Below are 20,949 nucleotides of genomic sequence, written 5' to 3' on the forward strand. Positions count from 1 at the left end.
CCTTGATTTTAGGGCATCACGCTTACTTCTAGGTCTCTCGGGTACTAAATAAGTAGGTGCATAGTGATGAAGCGATGTACCAATAATATCTAGATACTGGTGATCCTGAATCTAAGATATGAGCACCTTATTTAAACGCCTGTGGTGAAATGCATGCCCTCCTTGGTCACTACGATCGTATCCGCTGGACAAATGTAAGATTGGCTTCGTTGGTATATGCTACACAAATGCTGATAGAGCAGAGCACCACTCAAAGCTGCCATCATAGAGAACCGAAACCTATGAATACGTCCTCTAGAACAGAATCTCCTCGACCATGACATGCAGCAACGAAAAAAGACAGCGATAGCCGAATTAGATAGGGCAAGAGTCAGCGCATGACGTGCCAAAACAGCGCTGTGAATGAAGCGATGACCGAAACGCCAAATGCTCAGCCTACTCCTTGCTTGATGAGAAGGATACATGAAAAGAATAAGAAAAAACAAGTGATTGAAGCGAGGAACCCTCCTGCATGAACTCAAATAACGCCCAATGCAAATACGTCGTCAAGCGCCTTTGGAGACCGAATATTCTTACCGCTCGTGTTTTGCCATCCCATTTACTATCTGGTTTTCAAGGATTGTCATGTTTGCATGACTGCGTCGCCATCGGCGTCTGTATCAGCAATGTTGTTTTCCTGAGGCGCGTCATGATCTGGGATCATCTCCACGATCGATTTCCGGCTTGCTGACCGCGATAGTTTCCCTCTGTTCTCAACTCCCCTTCCTTTTGGTGTAATCGGGCCGTCGGAAAGAGAGACATCGGCATTTGCCTTGGCTACAACGGCGCCCGAACTGCGAGTTCCATTGAGAGTGTGATTAGGGGTGCCTGCTTCTGGCTCGGACGGTGCAGCATCCTGAGGTTCTGTGTCTTGCGCTTCTTCGGATCCATCCTGCAAATGCTGCTCGCCATTTACAAGTCCATTAGTCTTCGCGACGGACGGCTCTGGAACAGGTGAGTCCATCAGCTTGGCGCTCCGACCCCGCCGAACACTACCTGGATTCGAAGTAGGGGTCGCCGCCGAGGCCAACATTGAGGTTCGGCGGGGAGTACCGCGACCGCTTGCCCGGGCACTTGTCGGGGTCCCGCCCGCCTTGAACACGCTCTTACTGCCAAAGGGTCGTCCCGGTTTTCGTTTGAACACAGGAGCTTGAACAGGAGGATAAATCTCAAACCGAGAAGGAGGAATGCCAGCGGCAGGGTCGGAGGGAGCAGAGGTACTCGAACTCGCTGTAGCAGTCGATAGGTGATGGAAACCGCTGGTGTTAGAGAGCGCTTGGGTTGAAGGGGGCCCAGCGGCCACAGTCGAACGACCCCCAGAATCGGCGTGTCCCGTCCAGCTGGCCGTTGGAATGACTGCACCATCGGCCTTCTTGACTTCTTCGCCTTCCTCCTCTTCCGGGTCTTCTCTCTGTGCAACGGTGTGCAATGGAGCCCGGTCGAATTGTGACTGATTGCTGCGACCCATGATGTATGGTGTCCAGACCAAAGCATCAGGGTTCAGCTGAACGTAGCCTTTCTCCTCCCAGTTCCGAATACACTCCTCAAAATATTTGCAGTCGAGTCGCAAAGCGTAGGTTTTGGTAATTGGATCCCTGACAAGGGCGCGTAACCCTTCCAAACCAGAGACCACATCATCGGCCGTCATGCCTGTTCGCTCTGAGAGTTCCGCGATGCTGATAGGAGTTTTTTGGTTTCGTAATTGATACGACAGTATCAATCGCCAGTAGTTGCGATAGGATACCAGGCCCATGTCGGAAAGAGGTTTCTCTGGCGAGCCAGTCTTACCTTCAATACGAGTGAGCAGGTATGAGAAGTCGATAAGCAAATTCCCATAGCCTTTTCTTTGATGGATGGGCAGTGTGAGGATGCACGAAACGTTGTTTGCCGAACTGGGCCGTTTCTCCTTGCTGAAATAGCCGACAAAGTGGCAGCCCAGATCGTCGAATTCAGTCATAACATAGAACAGGAACGGCTCCACATCGTAGTAGAGCGTTTTGGATCCCAAGAACAATTTAGCGAGCAAGCAAAGATTCTGGCAGTAGACTGGATTCTTTCGCCCGTCGACCTCGAATATTGAGATGGAACCATCACGGTAGATTTCATCTCCCGGCGGATGTTTTGCAGGGCATTTCAGCTTGTGCCGCCAGGCGACATAGTCGGAATTCATGTATTTCAAGCAAAACTCGCATATGTAGAGCACCCGGTTGCGACTGTATTCTTCGGGATAAGGAGCTGCATACCAGGTCTCAATCTCGTATCCTCCAAAGTTAATGTATTTAATTCGGGACGGAGGACCCGAAAGCTTCTGTGAAGCGTGTGGGACGGCTTCTCCGCTGTTCTCAGCTTCCAAAAGCTTCCTTTGCCATTCCTCTTCGGCCTTTTGTCGCGCGATCTCGAACCTTTCACGATCTGCGTGTGTTGGCAGGGTTCTTGAGGTGTCCGCATCCGCATCCGACAGAATACCGCCGTATGGCTTTGATTTTGATTCGTCTGTTTCGCGGTCGTTGAATGAGTAGAAGGGGGAGATGTAGGGTGCAGGTGTAATGGGAGCAAAATGGGACAGAGGTTCTTGTACCGCTGGTGGCGGCTTAGGCGTTCTTCTGCCTCTGAGTTGTGACCGGCTTCGAGAATTGAGGATCTTGGACACTTTGTTTTCGTTGAGTCGAAAAGCAAGAACCAGTCTCCCAAATTGCCTCAGAACCACGCGGCAGGTATCCTTTTCCTCGCCGCGCGTTCGCCGAGAACGGGTACGCACCGGGGACTGGCCGTCTGTATTTCCAAAGCCCTGGTCTCGGGACTCAGCTCGAGCGGATCGCATTGATGACTGCCGTCGCAATTTTCGAAGTCCAGGTGTGGGTTCTCCCACGTCGGTCGACGAGGCTTTCCTTTTTCGCAATGATCTGGAGCTGGTCAAGAGCTCATCGCTGACGTCCACGGTGCTGAAAATTGAGTGGAAACCAGAATCTTTCTCTCCAGTGTGTGCCGGTAAAAGTTCTCTGCGCATCTTCTTTTGACGAGGTTGTCGCGGGGTTGTACCATTCTGCTCAGTACTTGGCTGCAATTTCTCCCGAACGCAAGTAGGGCATCTCCATTGACCGGCATCTGTACAATGTCAGTCTCGGGGCAAAGCGCGACGAAACCAGGTAGAGAAGGCAAGTCACTTTAAAACATACCTTGTGTCTCGTCGAGTGCATTTTGTTCGCGTGCACATTGTCGATGAGCTGTGGAGAGTTGTATCAGCGACAATTCTTCAAGATTTGCTCGGAAGATGCAACGTACAATGGTCACCACAGACGGCGCATGTTAAATACTCTTCAAATTCCTCGCTAGGATCATTATCCTCGTCTTGACCACAAAAGCTACATTTCCCGTCTCAGCATCAAGACCAGATCACAAGAGGGTGGACATGGGGAGAACAATGAACTCACATGCAATTGCCGCGGACAGTGGTATCCACCTCTGCATCCTCCCGGCTATTACTCTCAGCCTCCCACTCCTCATCGGCCTCCGATTCTGAACTGCTTGGAGAGGCAGCGGGTGCATCGCTGTCACTTGGATTCTCAAACGCCGGATCATCTTCTGCATCGACACCCGCAGAAGCGGCATCATCGTTGTCAAGAGAGCCGGCTGTGTCCGGCATCTTGGCGGCACCAACCAGTTCTGCATCATCATTATCCCCGTTGATGTTCAGCTCCGTATCCGGTTCACCCTCTGCATCTTCGTCTTCGTCGTAATCGGCATCCTGATCCCCGTCGGCGTTCTCCCCAGAGTATGCCCGATGAACTGCATTCTGTAGCTGCTGGTCCATCTCATAGAGGTCGGTTTCCTCTTCCCCTTCTGCATCCTGATCACTGTCCACCATATCCGCCGGCGGTCTAGTATCTGGATCGTCGATGGCCGGCAGCACGGTCGCCGGCATGGTGTAGGTCGCCGTAGTCGCCAGTTTGAGCGATTGTGTTTCACAGATCTACCAAGGTTTCGCGATGTTTGAATGAGAAGTTGAGGCTATAGAAGCTTCCCGCTAGGGCGAACAATCATCTGGCCGCGCATAAACGGGACATGGGGAACAAAACGGCGAGCTGATTTAAAGGCAGTATCCCAACAATTCAAAGGGCCAATCGGTCAAATCGTAGCATACGTCGTAATCAAGCGTCGGAGACGAATGCGCGCGCAAGACAAGCGCGGAGTTGGAGTCGCTGGAAGGAGGCGGCCGAGACAACAAGCAAACAACGCGTATAATGAAGGGACTGGAACCGTGATATTAGAGGCGCTAGTAGATATGCGAGAGTAGAGCAATGACCAACGCGTATATTCGCAGCGGAAACACCGTTTGTGGAGTTATTCAGCTTCCAAAGCCATCTGCCGCCGCTTCACGCCCCTTCTCTTTCAGTGAGGTTCACGGAGTTGCTGACTCATCCAGATTGACCTCGACCGGGCTAAACCGTATTGGGAAGTCCGCCAGACCTCGACGTCGGCGGAATCAAGCGGGCACAACGACACTGGGGATCATTCTGGTCTGCTTTTTCGCAATTGAATCTGTCCGTTGACACCTGGCTCAATCTCTTCGAGGCTTCTTCTGATCTTGCAACGAATTGAGAATTTGTATTTCATAAAATGGGTGTCCCTTTCGAAGCCCTCATCCCCTATGGGATCATCATCGCTGTGTGTATCCGCAACTCCGAGCATGCGAGCACGAGTTACTGATGGATCGTGACAGATGTTCGGCGTGACCGGTGCCGGCCTCACTGCTGCGAAGTACTTTGGAAACGAAGGGAAAAAGGCGCGGTGGAACAAGGATCTGTGGGACAGAGTAAGTGCTTCTTGACCTGTGGCTTGCGACCGAGTGAGAAAGGCTAATATGCATCTAGCAAAGTGCGTGACCTACTGCTTGCAATGCTTGCAATATTCCTCCTTGTTTGCCCAGTCGAGGCTCCGGAAGCTGACGATATATATCTGCCATAGTGATGGAAAGAGACTTGAGAATCACAGGAACTTTACGAGGCCAGTCAGGCAATGCCGTAGCGCCAAAGGGATTCGATGTCAGCAACCCATGGAAGGTATGTCATATCGTCAGCTCGATGCGTTTATTTGTGGTTGAATGCGAGATGCTCACTTCTTTACAGCTTGAGAAACGGATTTTCTAAGTCACGGCAACGTGTCTCCGCGTCATGTCTTTACACCATTTGTTTTAGCTTGTGTTCGCTTGCATTTCCTAAATCAATATCCACGCTACGGTCCTAGAACGACGTCGTTTGTACAATATCACTGGGCAAGCGAAACGCTGCAAAGCTAGGTTTCAATTGTCAAAAGAATTCTATTTGATCTGGGAGCTCAAGCCCTGTATTCCTTCAACGTCATAGTCCTGGAAGTGCATATCGAAATACTTCGCCAGCGCTTGTCTCCGATCATTTTCATTTGCTAGTGTGGCCACAACTTGTGTCTCCTTACCCAGCCTTTTCTTGACTTCTTTTCCAAACATCACATATATACCTCGGGGTTCGAGTCCGTCCTCATTCAGAATCACCTTGGTGCAGACAAACGCCTGGGTAAACCAGCTGGTCGGATTCTGGCTTGTCGCAAAGTTCATCACAGCAAAGTCCTGTGGCAGGAATTCAACTTCCGAGAAGGAGTACATCGGTATCCATTCGCTTTCCGGGTTATACCTGACCTGGTAGATCCAGAGCTTCTGGTTCTTGTCGACGGAGTCGGGGATGCTGTCCTTGATCAGACGCATCTCGCTGGGCGCAATACAGACCGCGACCTCGTTTTCCTTCATTGGCAGCGGACGGGTAGGGCCATTGCTGCCGAACCCAACGTCGACCTTTTGCGAGCTCAGTTAGTAGCTGTTCGCGATAAGATTCTCAGCGGGAAACACCTTACCATGTACTTCTGGCCGCCAATGGTCACGATTAGAACCATATGTCCACTGCGCCCTTCGTCAGCGAATGCGACTCTACAGATCTAGGAGATCAAGGAACATACAGCGCCAGGTATCCGACCGCCGCATTGTTCCCAGCCGCTGCCGCGCGACTAACTCGGCCTCCCGTGGGATAGACCTGGTACCCCAATGACCGTAGGACGACATAAAGCAGGTTGGTGTTTTCCATGCAGTACCCGTCTAGTTTGCGAACGACCAACTTTTCAAATACACTCGTTGGATGGATGGAGATGGCGCGGAGTTGGGAGTAATGCAGACCTGAATTGCCCCATGGGATGGCGCCCAGGTGCCGCCTCTGCAGCTCGGTCAATGCGGCCAGCGGATCTTTCTCGATGCATTGCTGGAGATGTTGGTACCTGGTGATTCCAGATGTGCTGGCGGAGTCGGCGTACCCGATGCGCTGTAGATAGGCATCTATCTGATCGGGAGTATATGTAGACGGTGACGATGCCATGATGGGAGCGATGATATATGAGACCTTGAGGAAGAAACAGGTTATCTTATTGACATTATACTCAGAGCCAAGATGGTCTCGTATTCAGAGTCGGTCATTACAAAGCGATTATTTGTCAGATGAACAGATCCAGATTTGGCGGGTGAAGCCGCCAAGGTCCACCCCTCGGTCGCCGATTAGAGGCGAGCTGATGTGGTCGGGAGAAGATATCTGTTGACAAGAGACGAGTGTTTCAAATAATTGATTAGTATGGTTCAAGCACTATTTATCCTGATTGTTTTAGCAAAAATCGACGCCTGTATGACAATCGCGTTGACGGTGCCTGTATAGTGCTGCTTCCCCGCGTCTTAACTCCGCGGCAGAATGATGAGATGGCTCATGAATATATTCAGAAGGACCATTGAGATTGGTATCAAATGAGCATGACAGATCTGTCCGTGCATAAGTACTCGGTATTCGGATGGAAAACATGTTTCCTAAGGTAGTCTTGGATGATATCATGGATCCTCTGGACAGAAGTACCTTGATTCTAGACGATAAAGATGGGTTATCAGATCCTCGGCTGTCAGTATCATGAATGGGAGACATCTGACGATGAATGCTTGATTTAACTAGTCTTCGATAGACACTACACACGGTTCTTATTCGAAAGGATCAGAGCACATAGTCATATTCTATATACTAATGCATCTCGAATAAGGACGTTCTCAGCAAGAAGACTGTTCCGAGCAACGGACAAACGGACGTTGCATCTAACACCTTGCCTCCCCACCTCGGAGTCTCCATTTTCATCGCAGCGCGATCTCATTCATAGTTTAGAAAACATATAGGGTGGCTTCTTCATGAACTTCGTGTCGTGGAAACACGTTATCTTTGAAATTCTCCCTTCCCATCCTACTCGTCGACCACGGCTGATCGTCAACCCATTCCACGTCCCACCCTCCCAGGTCCAAAGACGCACCATGTCCAGCTCGATCGACCAGAAACTGGCCGAACTGCAGAAATACTCTGCATGCGATGTATGATCCAAACTACGATCATCCCTCTAGATCTCTAGGAAGCTTCGGCTAACCACCCAAAATCCAGGTATCAGATGCTCTCCTCAAACTACAGAAACTCCCGGCAGGAACAGCCGCCCGAGCAGGGCACCTGGCCGACTTCAGTAAGGAGACCTCTCGGTCTAGCATCAATTTCCATCTTACCAGTACTCTCTTGGTAAGCGAAGCTAACAGACAACCCAGCCCCCTTCTCCCCCTCGATAGGCCGCAACGCAACACAACCCAAAATCATCGCCCCAGCATCAACCTTCAAGTTCATCTCCAAGGACGACCGCATCCCACCAAGTGCCGAACCTGGGGACTCCCACGGCTTCCCAGCAGGCACGCACTGGGTCGACTTCGCCAAGCCAGGCACCATCGCCGTGCTCGAGCAGCCCGCAGACCAGCACTGCGCCGTCCTCGGTGGGATTATGGCCGTTCGGATGAAGGTCCTGGGTGTGCGCGGAGTGCTGGTGAACGGGCGTGTGCGGGATCTAGCGGAGATTAATGAGTGCAAGCTGCCGGTTTGTGTCCTTCCCAATTCTGGATCGCGGGTGTTGGGGCTGATTGATGTAGGTTTGGGCGAAGGGGACGTCGACGGTTGGGTCGGGTGCGGAGGCGAAGCCGGGGGCCAGGGATGTGCCGGTTGATGTTGGGGGTGTGACTGTTTCCCCGGTATGATTTTCTGTAGGTAGGAAATCAGTGTGGATGATGATGCTGACGTTGTTTGTTTGCAGGGCGATATTATTTTCTGTGATCCTTTGGAAGGCGTGGTTGCTATTCCTCGAGAACTCCTGGATCAGGTGCTGGAAATCATGCCGAAATTAGTGGCCATGGATGACAAGGTCAAGGACGCCGTGTCTCAGGGAATGAGTGTCTTTGATGCGTTCAAGCAGTTCCGTACGAAGGTTTGAGAAATTCCCAGGGAGGTATCTACAGGCGTTATATATAGGACGAGCGATCATATAAATGGCGAAACATCATATCATTGGTATTCGAACAAGTATTCAATACAATCAAGAAGGTAGTAACATGATATATGTCATCGCTATACAAAGAAATGCAGGAAAGAAAAGCAATGAAACCAGCTCATTCCTTCTTTTTGTTTATTCGGCGACCCAGACAGCGGCCATACCCATACCCGTACCCACACACATGCTGGTGACACCGACCTTCTTGTTGGTGCGCTTCAGCTCTGTCAGAAGGGTGCTGATCTGCCTAGCACCGGTGCAGCCGAGAGGGTGGCCAAAGGCGATAGCACCTCCCTTGGGGTTGATCTTCTCGTGGGGCAGGCCAAGCTCGTTGACACACCACACACACTGGGAAGCAAAGGCCTCGTTGATCTCATAGATGTCAACCTCGTCCTTGGTGATGCCAGCCTTCTCAAGGGCGACGGGGATGGCCTTCCAGGGGCCGATACCCATGAGCAGTGGCTTGACACCGACAACGCTGGCGGCAACATACTTGCCGATGATCTTCTGGCCGAGGCGCTCAGCGGTGGAACGCTTCATCAGCAGCACGGCGGCAGCACCGTCGGAGATCTGAGAGGCGTTACCGGCGTGGATGGAACCATCCTTGGCGAAAGCGGGACGGATCTTGCCGAGAGACTCGGGGGTGATGCCGTCACGGATGCCATCGTCGGCCTTGACGGTAATGGTCTTCTCCTCGCCGGTCTTGGGATCAGTCCACTTGACCTGGAGAGGAACAATCTCCTCGTTGAAGAGACCGGCCTTCTGAGCCTTGACAGCCTTCTGGTATGAAGAGGCAGCGAAAGCATCTTGGACGGCGCGAGAGATGTTACGGTCCTTAGCCATCTGTTCTGACAAGACACCCATGGGGACCTTGCAGTTGGCGGACTCGGGGTGGCTCTCGAGGAGCTCAGAGAACTCGGTAACGGCACCAGGTCTACGGGACGAACGTTTTGTCAGCATTCGGGCCTTTTTGCCGCTTTGCAAAGGAATGGTTCGACCTACCCGTACTGAGAGGACATGCTCTCCACACCTGCACCAATACCAACTTCAATCATGCCGGACTTGATCGCGTTGGCCATGTCCACAATGGCCTGAAGACCACTGGAGCACTGTCTGTTCAAGCTCTTGACAGCAGTCGACTCGGGGAAGCCGGCAACAAGGGCAGCAGCACGGAACTCGGTGGCACCGCCACCAGGGGCAAGGACGGAACCAACAGCAACATCTTCCACCACCTTGGGGTCGATGCCACTGCGGTCGATGACGCCCTTGAAAACACCGGCCAACAGATCAGCGGCAGCGGTATCCTTGAAACCACCCTTTCCACCCTTGGTCAGGGCAGTACGCAGGGCACATGTGACAACGATATCATCGGGATGCTTCTCGGTGATGGCGGCGACACCCTTCTTGCCTCCCGACGTGAAGTGGGAGGAGACTTGAGAAAGACGCTGTTGAGCTGTGAATCCCCAACGTAGTCAGTAATCAGTATATCTTAGTCGACCGAGGTGAAAGAGTACCCGACTTACCAGAAGACATGATGACGTCAATAGAAACCAAGGGTATATGAAAAGAGACCAAAGGACAACAAAGTAGAGCTCTTCAAAAAGTATGGGATACGAAAGAGATGCTAAACTGGGGAGTCCCCTTTATAACCCCAGAAAAACCCGACGTGGAGTAATCACCAAGTCTCTCGGTCTTGTTACCCTTTGCAGTGTTCGTTGTATCCAAAACCTGTGAAAGTACCGAGGTCCAGCCGCATCAATGTTGTTCCGGCTAAGAACTAGAGTCACGGGATTTCCGGCGAGGAGTGTGTCTCTTAATTTTCATGTGAAGAATCACCCATCAGCAGATGAGAGTGCAGATGATCTTCTCTGGTGTCTTGGAGCCTAGGCAATATCTAATTATGCCATTCAAGCTTGTCGTCAATTGATCCGAGTTCCTCAGCTATTTCGATACTGGTTATACATGGTCTTGTGATTGCCATCTCATATCCATTATTATACACTACTTTGACTGGACTTGTTATATAATCTACTCTCTAAGTTAGTTAACTAGTTAACTAGTTAGTTAGTTAGATAACTAGTAGTGCTGACAAAGTTGAGTCTTATTGTGATGGTACCTGAAAAGGTCTAATAATCTTAGAATAATAGGTACTCTGAACCAAATAAATACTCCATCATGTGAGATGATGTTACTGCGGCAGATTAGTCTTCTAGTTGAAGCTTCCTCTACTCAACCTCCTTTCAATGATTTATTAAGGTATCATAAAGGCAATCACAATTGACCACACCATACTATATGTAGATCAAGCATCAACCCGAGCGGAGAGTCGGCAGCGGAATCCCCGACATCTTTTTCTCTCCGCATCCAATACTGATAGTATCAAAAAAGTCCCGACCACCTCCACAAGGTCTCAATAGACAGTGACAGTAGCTCACCAAACCTCGTTCACTTCACCTCCATTGATCCATTACATTTCCCCTAACATAACCACTGCACAATGCGCTCCCAGATCCTGCGCAGCCTGGCAACAGCCACACGCGCATCCCCCTCCCCATCAACCCACATCCAACCCTCCTCATTAAGGCCATCCCGACCAATTTGCAGCGTACGATCTTCTTTATCCCTCCTCTCGTCATTCCACTCTCTAACCACCGTCTAGCAGAACCCGAACCCTCTCTCACAACCAGCTCTATCCCGACCATTCTCCCACTCAGCCCCCGTCTCATCATCCCCATTCCGCCTCACCTCGAAACCCGACACCGACCACACAATCCCCCCGGAACCACCCCTCGACGGCGAACCGGCCCCCTACTACAGCCCCTACAAGCCAAAGCGCCAATGGCCCCCGGATATGTCCAAGCTTTCCCCGAAACACCAGTTCCGGCTCGAGCGCAAGTACCGACGGCGCGCGGCGCTCAAGTTTGCTCGGCCTAAGTGGGTCAAGGCGACAAAGTTGATTCAGTGGGGGGTGATCGGATGTAAGTTTTTCTGTTTTGGTCCGGGGAAGGCTAGAAAGGAAAGGATAGCGCTAATGTGACTTGTCTCTTATAGTTGTTTTGATATATGCTTTGTTGTTTATGGAGTGGGATGAGAGGGGAAGTCCGTTCGATGAGGTAGGCGTTTCCCTCGTACTGATATACTGCTGAGAGGTTGGTTGCTAACCCTCTTGATCTACAAAATCAGATTCGACGGGCGTTCTTCTCCGGTCTTAAGGATACATTCTCGACTCCTCCGCCCCCACACCCTCTCAGGAGAGCTGATGATACTACTCAGGAGTAGACATCACCCATAGGAGACCGGCTGGCAATCTCGCTTGTGCAAAGTTGCTGATCAGTCTAAGACTGCTGTATATAATAATTGTACCATATGCATGAATCAATGTACTATCTGCAAAGACTACCGAAGCATGGCAACTCCCTACCTGACAAGCTTGAAACCTCCGCTATACTGCTCTGACTTGGTCAGTGTCAATCTGAACTACGAGTTGCACGTCCAAAAGAAAACAAAGTCATAAAAGTTGGCTGTCGTCTGACAATATGTTTGAAAAGGAAAAAGGAGAAATCTCATCATGTTGGCCCTGTCGCTTCATTAAAGTCGTGTCGCCATGGCCGTAGTTCAACTGACAGATGCGCCCAAAACGCCAAAGAAATGCCAACGCCGTTCAATATCCAATTACTCCAATAAGACAAAAACCAGCAAGCCCAGATGAATGAGAACGAGTGACTGGAGTGCTCATGAGAGGGGAAAAAAGGCAGCAGAGAGTAACAGCAACAGAAACGTAGGACCTAGAACGCCGGGTCATGATCGCATGATGGAGTTGACTTCACAGAAAGTCGATGACTTATTGAATCAAGACATCAGAACTCATGAAAGCAGATTCGCCAGAAATATGAATTGGCATGCCGCAACACCAAATGAGCTTGTCACAGCCAATTGCCCAGGTTATCCCCCTTCTGAGAAACTTGATTGTTGGAAGGTAGGTCCAGTGCAAGCTCCAACCTGGGAGGTTTTTCGTCAAGGAAACCCTTCTTAGGGCTACCACCTCCGGCCTTGACTGGGGACTTAGCAGGGGATCCAGGTTCTGGCCGAGGCGGACCCTCCCGAACGAATGTGTACGGCCATCCATCCTCAACCGCAGCTGCAGTCCATGTTCGGAGGCAATCGTGGACGGAGGAGTAGAATTTCTCCTTGCATGTTCTCAGACTGCCGCCCATTACCTTCTCAAACCCAGAAGCGCGGAGTTCTGAACGCAACTTGTTTCGTTCTTCGATAGATGGCATACATGCAATGAGGCCGTTCATCAGGTCCAGATGCGCTGCGAGATAGTTGGTGGCATCCCATTCGACCCCACCTACATACGGCGCAGCGGGAACAGGCGGTCTAGGTGCCGGAAAATGACGCTCTCGGAACGTCTGTTGCTCTAGTTCTGATGGCGATTTGTCGGACTTGACGATGGGTATGACATTGAGATGATGAAGAAAAATCCAAAACACCTCTTTGGTTACATTGCTGACTTCCTTACACCACACTCGATAAGGGCGAGACTGGTAGATATTGGCAATGAACGAGAGCGGTTGGTTTTTTTCCGAAGGACTTGGATCCTGCAAGTAAGAAAGGATCCGTGAGGCGCATGCTGTTGCCATCTCGTCGGAGGAGGCGGTAGCAAGCTGAGTGAAAAGGAGATTCATGATGATGCTGCGAGTGGTGTATTCGCTCGGTCCTTTCTTTTCCTCATCAAATAACATCTTCAACAATGCTGGGAAGAGTTCGGCCTCAATTTTGGTCAGGTGCTTCAATGCGACAGAAGTTGTGCAGAGAGCTTTCAGGCACAAGAGGGTTTCATGAAGCAAAGTGTCCTCATGTTCCTCCCTGACAAAGAAATCAGTATTTGGGCATAAAGACATCAGATTGGACCGCATGAACGTACCGCCATTCAACTTTCATTATCCTGTAAAGCAACTGGACAATTTCGTCCATACCGCCATCGGCAATGAAAGTATCAACCCAGTTGACTGTCTCATTGCGCAATAGGATACGAAGCTTGTGTATCTTACCAATCTCGATCATCTCAGGCTTTTGTATCTCGCGTAGATAGTGGACAAAGTCCGATGGATCGGCAGCAGTGTCGCGACTGGCTGTAGCAGAGAGAGACACGGTGGACGTCGCTGGTGTCAGGATTTTTGCGACACTCGCCGGCTGCGACAAATCAACAGACTTTGGACGCCGATAGAAGCTTCCGCTTTCAGGCCGCTGCTTTTTCCCAGGTGAGGAGCCGCCTTTAGAAAAGGTAAAGCCGCGACTCCTGGACCTTGATCGTGACCCTTTTCCGTCATGACTCTGTCGCTCATCCTTTGACTCGCTTTTGCGACCTCGGCGACCAGTGCTATCAGTGGCCGAGGAAGGAGCCGCGCTCTGTGGGGTGTTGTTCTCTGCTCTATCCTTTTGAATAAAGTCAGCCTTGATGCTAGTGTCCAACGCCCTCATTTTATCCCTCATATTGTGGGGAATGTTTCGCGCATCCTATGTCACCAGTCAGCATGTGCGTCCCCGATGGGAGTAGTACTTCTTAGGCTCACTCACAAGGAGCTTCTCGAATTCGCTTTCCAGGTCCTTCGGGTTCAAGCGTCGTTGTACTTCTGCTTCTTTCTCCTTCGCGTTGAAGGCAGAGATTGCCGCCTGCACGCGCGATGGTTTCTTCGGGCTCGCATTTGGCTTCATCTCAGGCTCTGGGTGCGATTCGGACCTTCGCATACGAGGTCTCCCTTGGCCTCGCTGGGACTCAGTCTCAGGCTGATCAACCGCAATTGGCTTGTCAGGCGGCACTGTTTGGATACCACCCAGTGCCTCCCTTAACTTTCGATTTCCTGAAAGATTATCAGATTTCGGACGAGGCTTGGCATCAGAGCGATTAGCGAGAGAGGGCTGATGGTGATCATAAAAATTTCGCTGTTGCGCTGGGCCATAGCCTTTGGGCGTGTACAATGAAACCTCTTCTTGCAATGTTCGGCGCTTATTTGGGGACTGTGGCATTCCACTCTGGTTGTGGAAGGAGTCGGACCCGTACGGGTTCCAGACAGGAGATGGCATGCAGTCCACCAGATCAGAGGGGCTTCGATTTTCTTTGTCCCGTACGTCTTTTGATCCTTCGGCCTTCCGGCCCCGCTGTGATCGTTTCAAGATGGCACTGAGGCTGTTTGCCGACTTTGCCTTCTTAGGCTTCCAACCCAACGACTCGTCCTCCTGCGCACTGCTGGATTTATTTTCCTTGCGTTCCATGTAGTTTCTCAACGATTTCAGCGACACGGTACTCTTCGTCTTCTTGTGTAAACCAGCTTTTCCTGTCTTTTCAGACGGCTTCTGCTGGAATGAAGTGCCATCTGCCGCATCACGGTTGTGGGCTCTTTCGCCCAGCGGATGTTGGTTTAGAGCAGGGTAGGCCTGGTCGGCTGGGGACCAAGACGCGCTTTCCGCCGGTGTGGACCTGGGGAAAATCTTGGGAGGGATAGCATCGTCCGCAGATTGGTTTCGTCTATGAGCTTTGGAGAGAATCGCTCGGAACCCAAGTTTGGTATGACTTCGGGTGGCATCATCGAAGATCTCGGGGGGGTGCATGTTGGGAGCCATTTCTATCGCCTTTGACCAGAAACTAGCCAAAGCATAACGACAGCCGTCAGCAATGTTGCAAATAATTTATGAAAAGATGAGCTTCTACCGGGATAGGTGGACGCGAGTAAACTTACGGTGATGAGGATGCTCCGGTCGCAGGTGAGAAGAAGTAATGCAACGATTCAAATAGCAATTGAACAAGAAAGCACAAGAGCAACGAACGACAAAATCACAAATTGCAAGCAAGAAGAAAGACACAGCAAGATGGGAAAAAGCAAGACATTGGCGAGCAGGTGAGATCTGCTTGAAGTCAGGACTCGACGGGGGCAGACAGCAGGAAGTAATAAAAAGCCGGCGATATCAAAGGAACAGCGAGACCCAGCACGGCACAGAGAATGATCACCAGGTGGACAGTCCCGGAAGTGAGCAGACGGATGAGTCGACAAAGATGACCAACAGGCGCATGCAGCATTCATCCACCAACTTTATCCACCAACGCCGTTGCACAGTGGCTGGATTCGAGGGTGGTGGAGGGAGTAAACAGAGAATGAAAGTGAGGTTGCTGGGGGCAACCATGAGGGGGAGAAATACTTATCAATACGGAGTACCTCTAGTCTATCAGAAGACTCGACAAACCAAGGTAAATTTGTGTCTAAATTAAAAATAATGATGTTGATAATGACCAATTATTGATCAATAATTGCTTGTCTTAATCCCAACCACCTAGACTAGATACACTCGAGGTTACTGGAGACTGTCGTCACTTTGTTATGATCTATCGATTAGTTCATCTGTCTGATGACGGTATATTGAGACTGATGATATTCTAGCGCGCCATCACCACTAAATATGATATTCAAGCGTTCTTTGACCTCATCACCAATCCAGTCACAAGTCTCAGTGTTCTAGATTTCGATCTCAATTCTTGACTCGTCTGCAGTCCTAAGTCACAATGCGTAAGGAGATAGGTAGGAGACTCCGTACCTAGATACCACAAAAATTTAGAAAAACCACATGCGGACGCCAAGGCAAAGCTTCATCGGTGCGATCTTGTGGTTCGCGGGGTTGGCTCAATGGTGGTAGATCTCTTACTACTTCTTCCCCTCATTGTAGTACTAATCTTCTTTATCTGCTACATACATACTATGTACCATCGATATATCAACTAAGTGCAGTCGACTCAGCCTTCCGCATATTTGATCGATCTTACTTTGTTGCATCGGGCCTCATGGCTTCTGTGCTTGATCTTAACCTTATTATTCCTAGTATGGAACTGACGGACATTACTAAAAATTACTAAAAATCTGATGCAAAGGCTAGGCCACCATGCCGTCATCGTTGACCTTACCTTACGCCGTAGTTTTACCTATCTTTCTGTGTCGAGAAATTCGAAATTCTTCGCTGTATCCTGCCGATCCCTCTGATCATTTACAAGCGTCAACCTCGTGGATGTAGGATATTGATGCGCATTTGTCTCCAGCGAACAACCGCAATCGGGCAGTTTCGGGCCTTCTTCCCCGCAGGTCCTCAGCTTTGATTCCGACGTATATCGACAATTCTAGATTCGTCTATGAGATAAATCACTTTGGATATCCAAGCACGAGCGTCAAGCATACTTAATCATCCTTCGGCAATTGGTCTGATGCCTGCACGATCTGCACCACGGCCCAGCGATGAATTGTCCCTCACGAACCGACGACACTCTTGAGCATCCGGGCTGGAACCAGAATCCTCCCGCGTTGAATGCAGATATAACTACTCGAAATGATCTCAACGGCATTGCCAACTCCAAGGTACACCGGAGGCATGCGTCAGGGATGGGAGGAGTCTCAGGAGAAGGCATCATGGAGACAGACTCTCAGCCACACAGTCAACACTGTACCGAATCCGAGATAGTGGAGACGAAGACGCTAGGCGGAGTGATCGCTGCTGCCTCTGGGTACGAAAATCCCCAGAGTCACAGCGAATCACCCCGCCGTCATTCAGAATTCACTTCAATAATCACATCGCATATTTTCCATGTCAGGCAGAGTCTTGCCAAGTTTGCTCGCTTCGTGGGCCCCGGGTTCTTGATTGCTGTTGCTTACATTGATCCCGGAAATTATGCCACCGATGTGGCTGCTGGTGCAGAGTTCCGATATGCGCTGCTTTTCATTGTCCTGCTGTCCAATCTCTTCGCCATTTTCTTGCAGTCTCTGTGTATCAAGCTTGGAAGTGTGACCGGTCTCAACCTGGCGGAGAATTGTAGGGAACATCTTCCTAAATGGTTGGTATACATTCTGTACTTTTTGTCAGAAGCCGCCATTGTCGCGACTGACATTGCCGAGGTATGGCCTGCCTACTCGACTGTACTTTCTTTCCCTCTCCAAGCCCTGACTGATCTTGTGTCTAGGTCGTGGGTTCAGCTATTGCTCTCAACCTCCTTCTTAAAATTCCGCTGGTTGCTGGATGTGCCATCACGCTCGCCGATGTTCTCTTCCTTCTCATCTTCTATAGACCCAACGGATCCATCTGGGGGCTGCGACTTTTCGAATACTTTGTTATGGCATTGGTCCTGGGGGTGGTGATATGCTTCTGTATACAGCTTTCTCTTATCAAAGAACAATCCGTTCGCGATGTGTTTAGAGGCTATTTACCATCTTCTGCCATAGTACAGTCCAAGGGGTGAGTGGATTCCCGCGCAAGCTATGTTAAGGTTTATGGCACTGACTGAAGCTATTTTCCATCCAGTTTGTACCAGAGCTGCGGTATTCTCGGTGCTACGGTCATGCCTCACTCAATATTTCTTGGCAGTGGTGTCGTCCAGCCGCGATTGAAGGAGTTCGATGTCACAAAGGGATATGTGGACCCGACCGTCTGTCTTGGAAGCACTGACGGGAAGGTCGAGTATAGGCCGTCCATCCACGCCATCCGAGGCTGCATGAAGTACTCGATCATTGAGTTATCGCTGTCACTTTTCACCTTTGCTCTTTTTGTAAACAGTTCCATCTTGATCGTTGCCGGTGCCTCTTTATACGGGACTTCCGGCGCTGACGACGCTGACCTTTGGGGAATCCACGACTTACTATCCAGTTCCATAGCCCCGGCTGCCGGCTTGATCTTTGCGCTGGCACTGCTCCTGTCGGGCATTTCCGCGGGAATCGTGTGCACTATGGCGGGTCAGATGGTGAGCGAGGGGATGCTGAAATGGACGATCAGGCCCTGGCTTCGCAGACTCTTTACTCGATCCATCAGTATCATTCCCAGTATCATCATCGCAGCAGCTGTGGGAAAGGACGGGTTAGACAAGACCCTTACCGCCAGTCAAGTAGTACTGAGCGTAATTCTACCCTTCGTGACGGCACCGTTGATCTATTTCACCTGCCGCAACCGTTATATGACCGTGCCAGCTGATCGCGTTGGCGGAGATGAGGCGGACATTCCGTCCGAAGGAGTCAAAATGCGAAATAACTTTCTGGTTTCTGCGCTAGCCATCCTGATCTGGTTGGTGATCGCGGTGATGAACGTGGCGTTGCTGGTTCTTGTCGGATTGGGCAAGGCCTGATACAAAATTGACCGTTGCCTCGACTTACATGATATTAGACTTAGACTTAGACTTAGACTTCGACTTCGACGCAGATTTCAGGATACCTTCCCAAGTGTTATATAATAGAATGATAACCTCCGGAGGAGCGCAATCGAGAGTGTCTCGTAGAACAGAGACAAAAAAATGAAATCAACATTCCCAAAACGCCAGTGCTTTCATGCTCCAGAACATCAATCGTCAATCCACTCGTGTATTAGCCCAGACCACCAGCAGGCTCCTTGACCTTGGCTTGTTCCGGAGGCTCGTCGATAAATTGCGGCGGCGCCACCTCATCTTGCATGAAGCTAGGCATGGCACTCTCACCCATCGCACTCTCAAACATGGACTCCTCACCCAGCGCCTCCAACTCCGCATCGAGTTCCGCCTCATCCACATCCTCGGGGATATCATACGCTCGCGAAATACTCTCCTGGATCTCATTGCCGATATCCATCAGATCCGCCATCTCGTCCTGCATGCGCTCGATCTTGTCTATGTCGACCTTGCCATACTGCTTCTTCAGCTCCTTGGTAGTCGTCTTCATCGCGTCAACGGTCGTCATCACGTTCTTCAAGTTATCCTGCATCATCCCTGCCTGTTCCATGTTCCAGGATTGCTGGGATAGCTGGTCCCGTTGGGCTTCGTACTGTTTCCGGCGCTGCAGGACCTTGAGTGCCTTCTGGCGAAGGGCGTTCTTGCCTGGTCCGTCGCGCATCTTGGCGATTTTGGCTTGGTAGGTTGAGAGCTCGGCGTTGAGAGAGGCTAGTTTAACGTCGATGCTCGCGACGCGGTTGTCTACCTTGTGACGGCGGGGTGTTAGATCATGCGGGGAGAGGAAGAGAGGGTAGTTTAGAAGAGTCGGGAAGGGACCTACTTTGGAAATAGCATCGTCAAGCGTTGGCTTGGGAGCCGCGTTTTTTGTTCCAAATAGTCGGTTCATCTTCCTTGAGGTTGTGTGTCGTACATGAGATAGGGTGGTGAGTACGGAGTACAGTGTGGAGTGATGTAGGGACGGGGATCAGCGCCAGTTGATAGTGGCAGGGGATGTTGCCGCCTAAAGATGCGAGAAGATGCCCCAGGCTAGCAACGGAGATCGTACAAAGGTCTTGGAGCTGTCAATACCTTAGTAGAATTCGACAGGAAACCTCCATTACTTGGCATACAAATTGATCTATTAAAACTGGATTTCATGAGTACGGAGTATGGTTGCCTGAATCCGGCATCACTGATCAATGGTACAGACACGTGATGGGCTCGTCAGTTCGTCAGATTCCATAACAAATAAGGCTCCGCACTTTACTCTCTTGGAGCCCATTAACGTACGGAATACCCATCATCTGACGGCAATTTAAGCCATCCACTCCAATCAGAGTAGTATTGATCATCCTTGCTAAAGAGTTTCGCTTATCACCTGGCATCTCGTAATAGTTGGCGGCTTATAGCACGTGTGACCCCGTTGATTATTGTCTGTGTGGGTGGATGGTCCCTTTAGTCCTTGTCCATCGACCTCAGTGGGACGTAATCTCGGAGACCTGCTTGACTTCGAAGTATTTAACACTTAGCTGTCCCATTGCGGTACCTGATCTATATTTATCAATTTGCCCATTGCAATAGACATATTAGACGCGCTCAGCAAGCGACTACCGAGTAATGTGAGATTGTTTAGGTCGCAGCGCATCAAAGCACCACCAACTTTCCTCCATCGACAGCTAAAGGAAGAGAAAGAGTCAACGAATGCTATGAACATCGACTCATTTACTACGGAGTACACCTGAATATAGAAAATATGATTTCATTCTTCTTATCATCATAAAGTTTATCAACTTCAAAACCACTCTGAAACGATCTGTCACATTTTCCAGCTCTTCTTTTCTTCTCCCCCTCCATCCCTCGCCTGGAGGTCGCGTGGAATTTCCCCGCCGCCGCTTGTCGGATCTTGTTGGGTATTTCCGCTCAGCCTGGTTCATCAGCCCTCCAGGGATCAAAGTTGCCGGCCGATCCAGACGCAGCCGCCAGCGCAGCACGTCGACGTGATCCCTGAACGTCAGCTGTGACTCTGTCCTCTATTGACCGTCTACATCAGTACCCTGACGACCACCGACGGTTGATTCTCTTACCAACTTGTCGGACTGGTCTCGCCTGTGCAACAGGTTCCTGTGCCTCGCAAGGGAACACGGACTCGATTAACTTACGCCGGTCCTGCAAAACACTCCCACAAGACTTTGGCACCGCCTTCTCTTTCTTTGTCACTCACTTATCTTAAGGTCTTGAAGGTATGAATCATTTGGCTCTTATTCAATTGTCCTGTTGAATCGCTATCTCGTCTTTTACCTGGC

At 50.5% G+C, this 20,949-nt stretch overlaps 9 protein-coding genes across 9 annotated transcripts, besides 2 other annotated features; 4 read left to right on the top strand and 5 right to left on the bottom strand.

The window, feature by feature from the left end:
• Nucleotides 1-622: 622 nt before the first annotated feature.
• Nucleotides 623-3,961, bottom strand: NFIA_104870 (putative histone acetyltransferase; the record flags this gene model as incomplete). The annotated part of the gene is made up of 4 exons (XM_001266895.1): nt 623-3,144; nt 3,216-3,263; nt 3,322-3,401; nt 3,471-3,961. The coding sequence occupies 4 exons, from the start codon at nt 3,959-3,961 to the stop codon at nt 623-625; spliced, it is 3,141 nt and encodes a 1,046-aa protein (XP_001266896.1).
• Nucleotides 3,962-4,656: 695 nt separating this feature from the next.
• NFIA_104880 (NADH dehydrogenase [ubiquinone] 1 alpha subcomplex subunit 1) lies at nt 4,657-5,064 on the top strand (the record flags this gene model as incomplete). The annotated part of the gene is made up of 3 exons (XM_001266896.1): nt 4,657-4,704; nt 4,760-4,852; nt 5,032-5,064. The coding sequence occupies 3 exons, from the start codon at nt 4,657-4,659 to the stop codon at nt 5,062-5,064; spliced, it is 174 nt and encodes a 57-aa protein (XP_001266897.1).
• A 292-nt stretch (nt 5,065-5,356) lies between these two features.
• On the bottom strand, nt 5,357-6,434 carry NFIA_104890 (arylamine N-acetyltransferase family protein; the record flags this gene model as incomplete). Its single annotated transcript, XM_001266897.1, has 3 exons — nt 5,357-5,863; nt 5,923-5,968; nt 6,025-6,434. The coding sequence occupies 3 exons, from the start codon at nt 6,432-6,434 to the stop codon at nt 5,357-5,359; spliced, it is 963 nt and encodes a 320-aa protein (XP_001266898.1).
• Nucleotides 6,435-7,396: 962 nt separating this feature from the next.
• Nucleotides 7,397-8,385, top strand: NFIA_104900 (RraA family protein; the record flags this gene model as incomplete). The annotated part of the gene is made up of 5 exons (XM_001266898.1): nt 7,397-7,453; nt 7,521-7,596; nt 7,676-7,995; nt 8,048-8,146; nt 8,209-8,385. The coding sequence occupies 5 exons, from the start codon at nt 7,397-7,399 to the stop codon at nt 8,383-8,385; spliced, it is 729 nt and encodes a 242-aa protein (XP_001266899.1).
• A 192-nt stretch (nt 8,386-8,577) lies between these two features.
• On the bottom strand, nt 8,578-9,975 carry NFIA_104910 (3-ketoacyl-coA thiolase peroxisomal A precursor; the record flags this gene model as incomplete). Its single annotated transcript, XM_001266899.1, has 3 exons — nt 8,578-9,376; nt 9,445-9,895; nt 9,966-9,975. 3 exons carry the CDS (start codon nt 9,973-9,975, stop codon nt 8,578-8,580), a joined length of 1,260 nt encoding a protein of 419 aa, XP_001266900.1.
• A 505-nt stretch (nt 9,976-10,480) lies between these two features.
• Nucleotides 10,481-10,523: a microsatellite.
• A 416-nt stretch (nt 10,524-10,939) lies between these two features.
• NFIA_104920 (uncharacterized protein) lies at nt 10,940-11,721 on the top strand (the record flags this gene model as incomplete). The annotated part of the gene is made up of 4 exons (XM_001266900.1): nt 10,940-11,047; nt 11,102-11,420; nt 11,494-11,555; nt 11,626-11,721. 4 exons carry the CDS (start codon nt 10,940-10,942, stop codon nt 11,719-11,721), a joined length of 585 nt encoding a protein of 194 aa, XP_001266901.1.
• A 644-nt stretch (nt 11,722-12,365) lies between these two features.
• NFIA_104930 (uncharacterized protein) lies at nt 12,366-15,066 on the bottom strand (the record flags this gene model as incomplete). The annotated part of the gene is made up of 3 exons (XM_001266901.1): nt 12,366-13,311; nt 13,370-13,962; nt 14,023-15,066. The coding sequence occupies 3 exons, from the start codon at nt 15,064-15,066 to the stop codon at nt 12,366-12,368; spliced, it is 2,583 nt and encodes an 860-aa protein (XP_001266902.1).
• A 1,655-nt stretch (nt 15,067-16,721) lies between these two features.
• NFIA_104940 (NRAMP family metal ion transporter) lies at nt 16,722-18,592 on the top strand (the record flags this gene model as incomplete). Its single annotated transcript, XM_001266902.1, has 3 exons — nt 16,722-17,375; nt 17,441-17,712; nt 17,779-18,592. 3 exons carry the CDS (start codon nt 16,722-16,724, stop codon nt 18,590-18,592), a joined length of 1,740 nt encoding a protein of 579 aa, XP_001266903.1.
• Nucleotides 18,593-18,626: 34 nt separating this feature from the next.
• Nucleotides 18,627-18,657: a microsatellite.
• A 170-nt stretch (nt 18,658-18,827) lies between these two features.
• Nucleotides 18,828-19,553, bottom strand: NFIA_104950 (putative SNF7 family protein (Cta1); the record flags this gene model as incomplete). The annotated part of the gene is made up of 2 exons (XM_001266903.1): nt 18,828-19,412; nt 19,488-19,553. 2 exons carry the CDS (start codon nt 19,551-19,553, stop codon nt 18,828-18,830), a joined length of 651 nt encoding a protein of 216 aa, XP_001266904.1.
• Nucleotides 19,554-20,949: the final 1,396 nt, after the last annotated feature.

The sequence above is a fragment of the Aspergillus fischeri genome, genomic scaffold, assembly GCF_000149645.3.
Source record: "Aspergillus fischeri NRRL 181 1099437636245 genomic scaffold, whole genome shotgun sequence".
NCBI classification, from domain to species: domain Eukaryota; kingdom Fungi; phylum Ascomycota; class Eurotiomycetes; order Eurotiales; family Aspergillaceae; genus Aspergillus; species Aspergillus fischeri.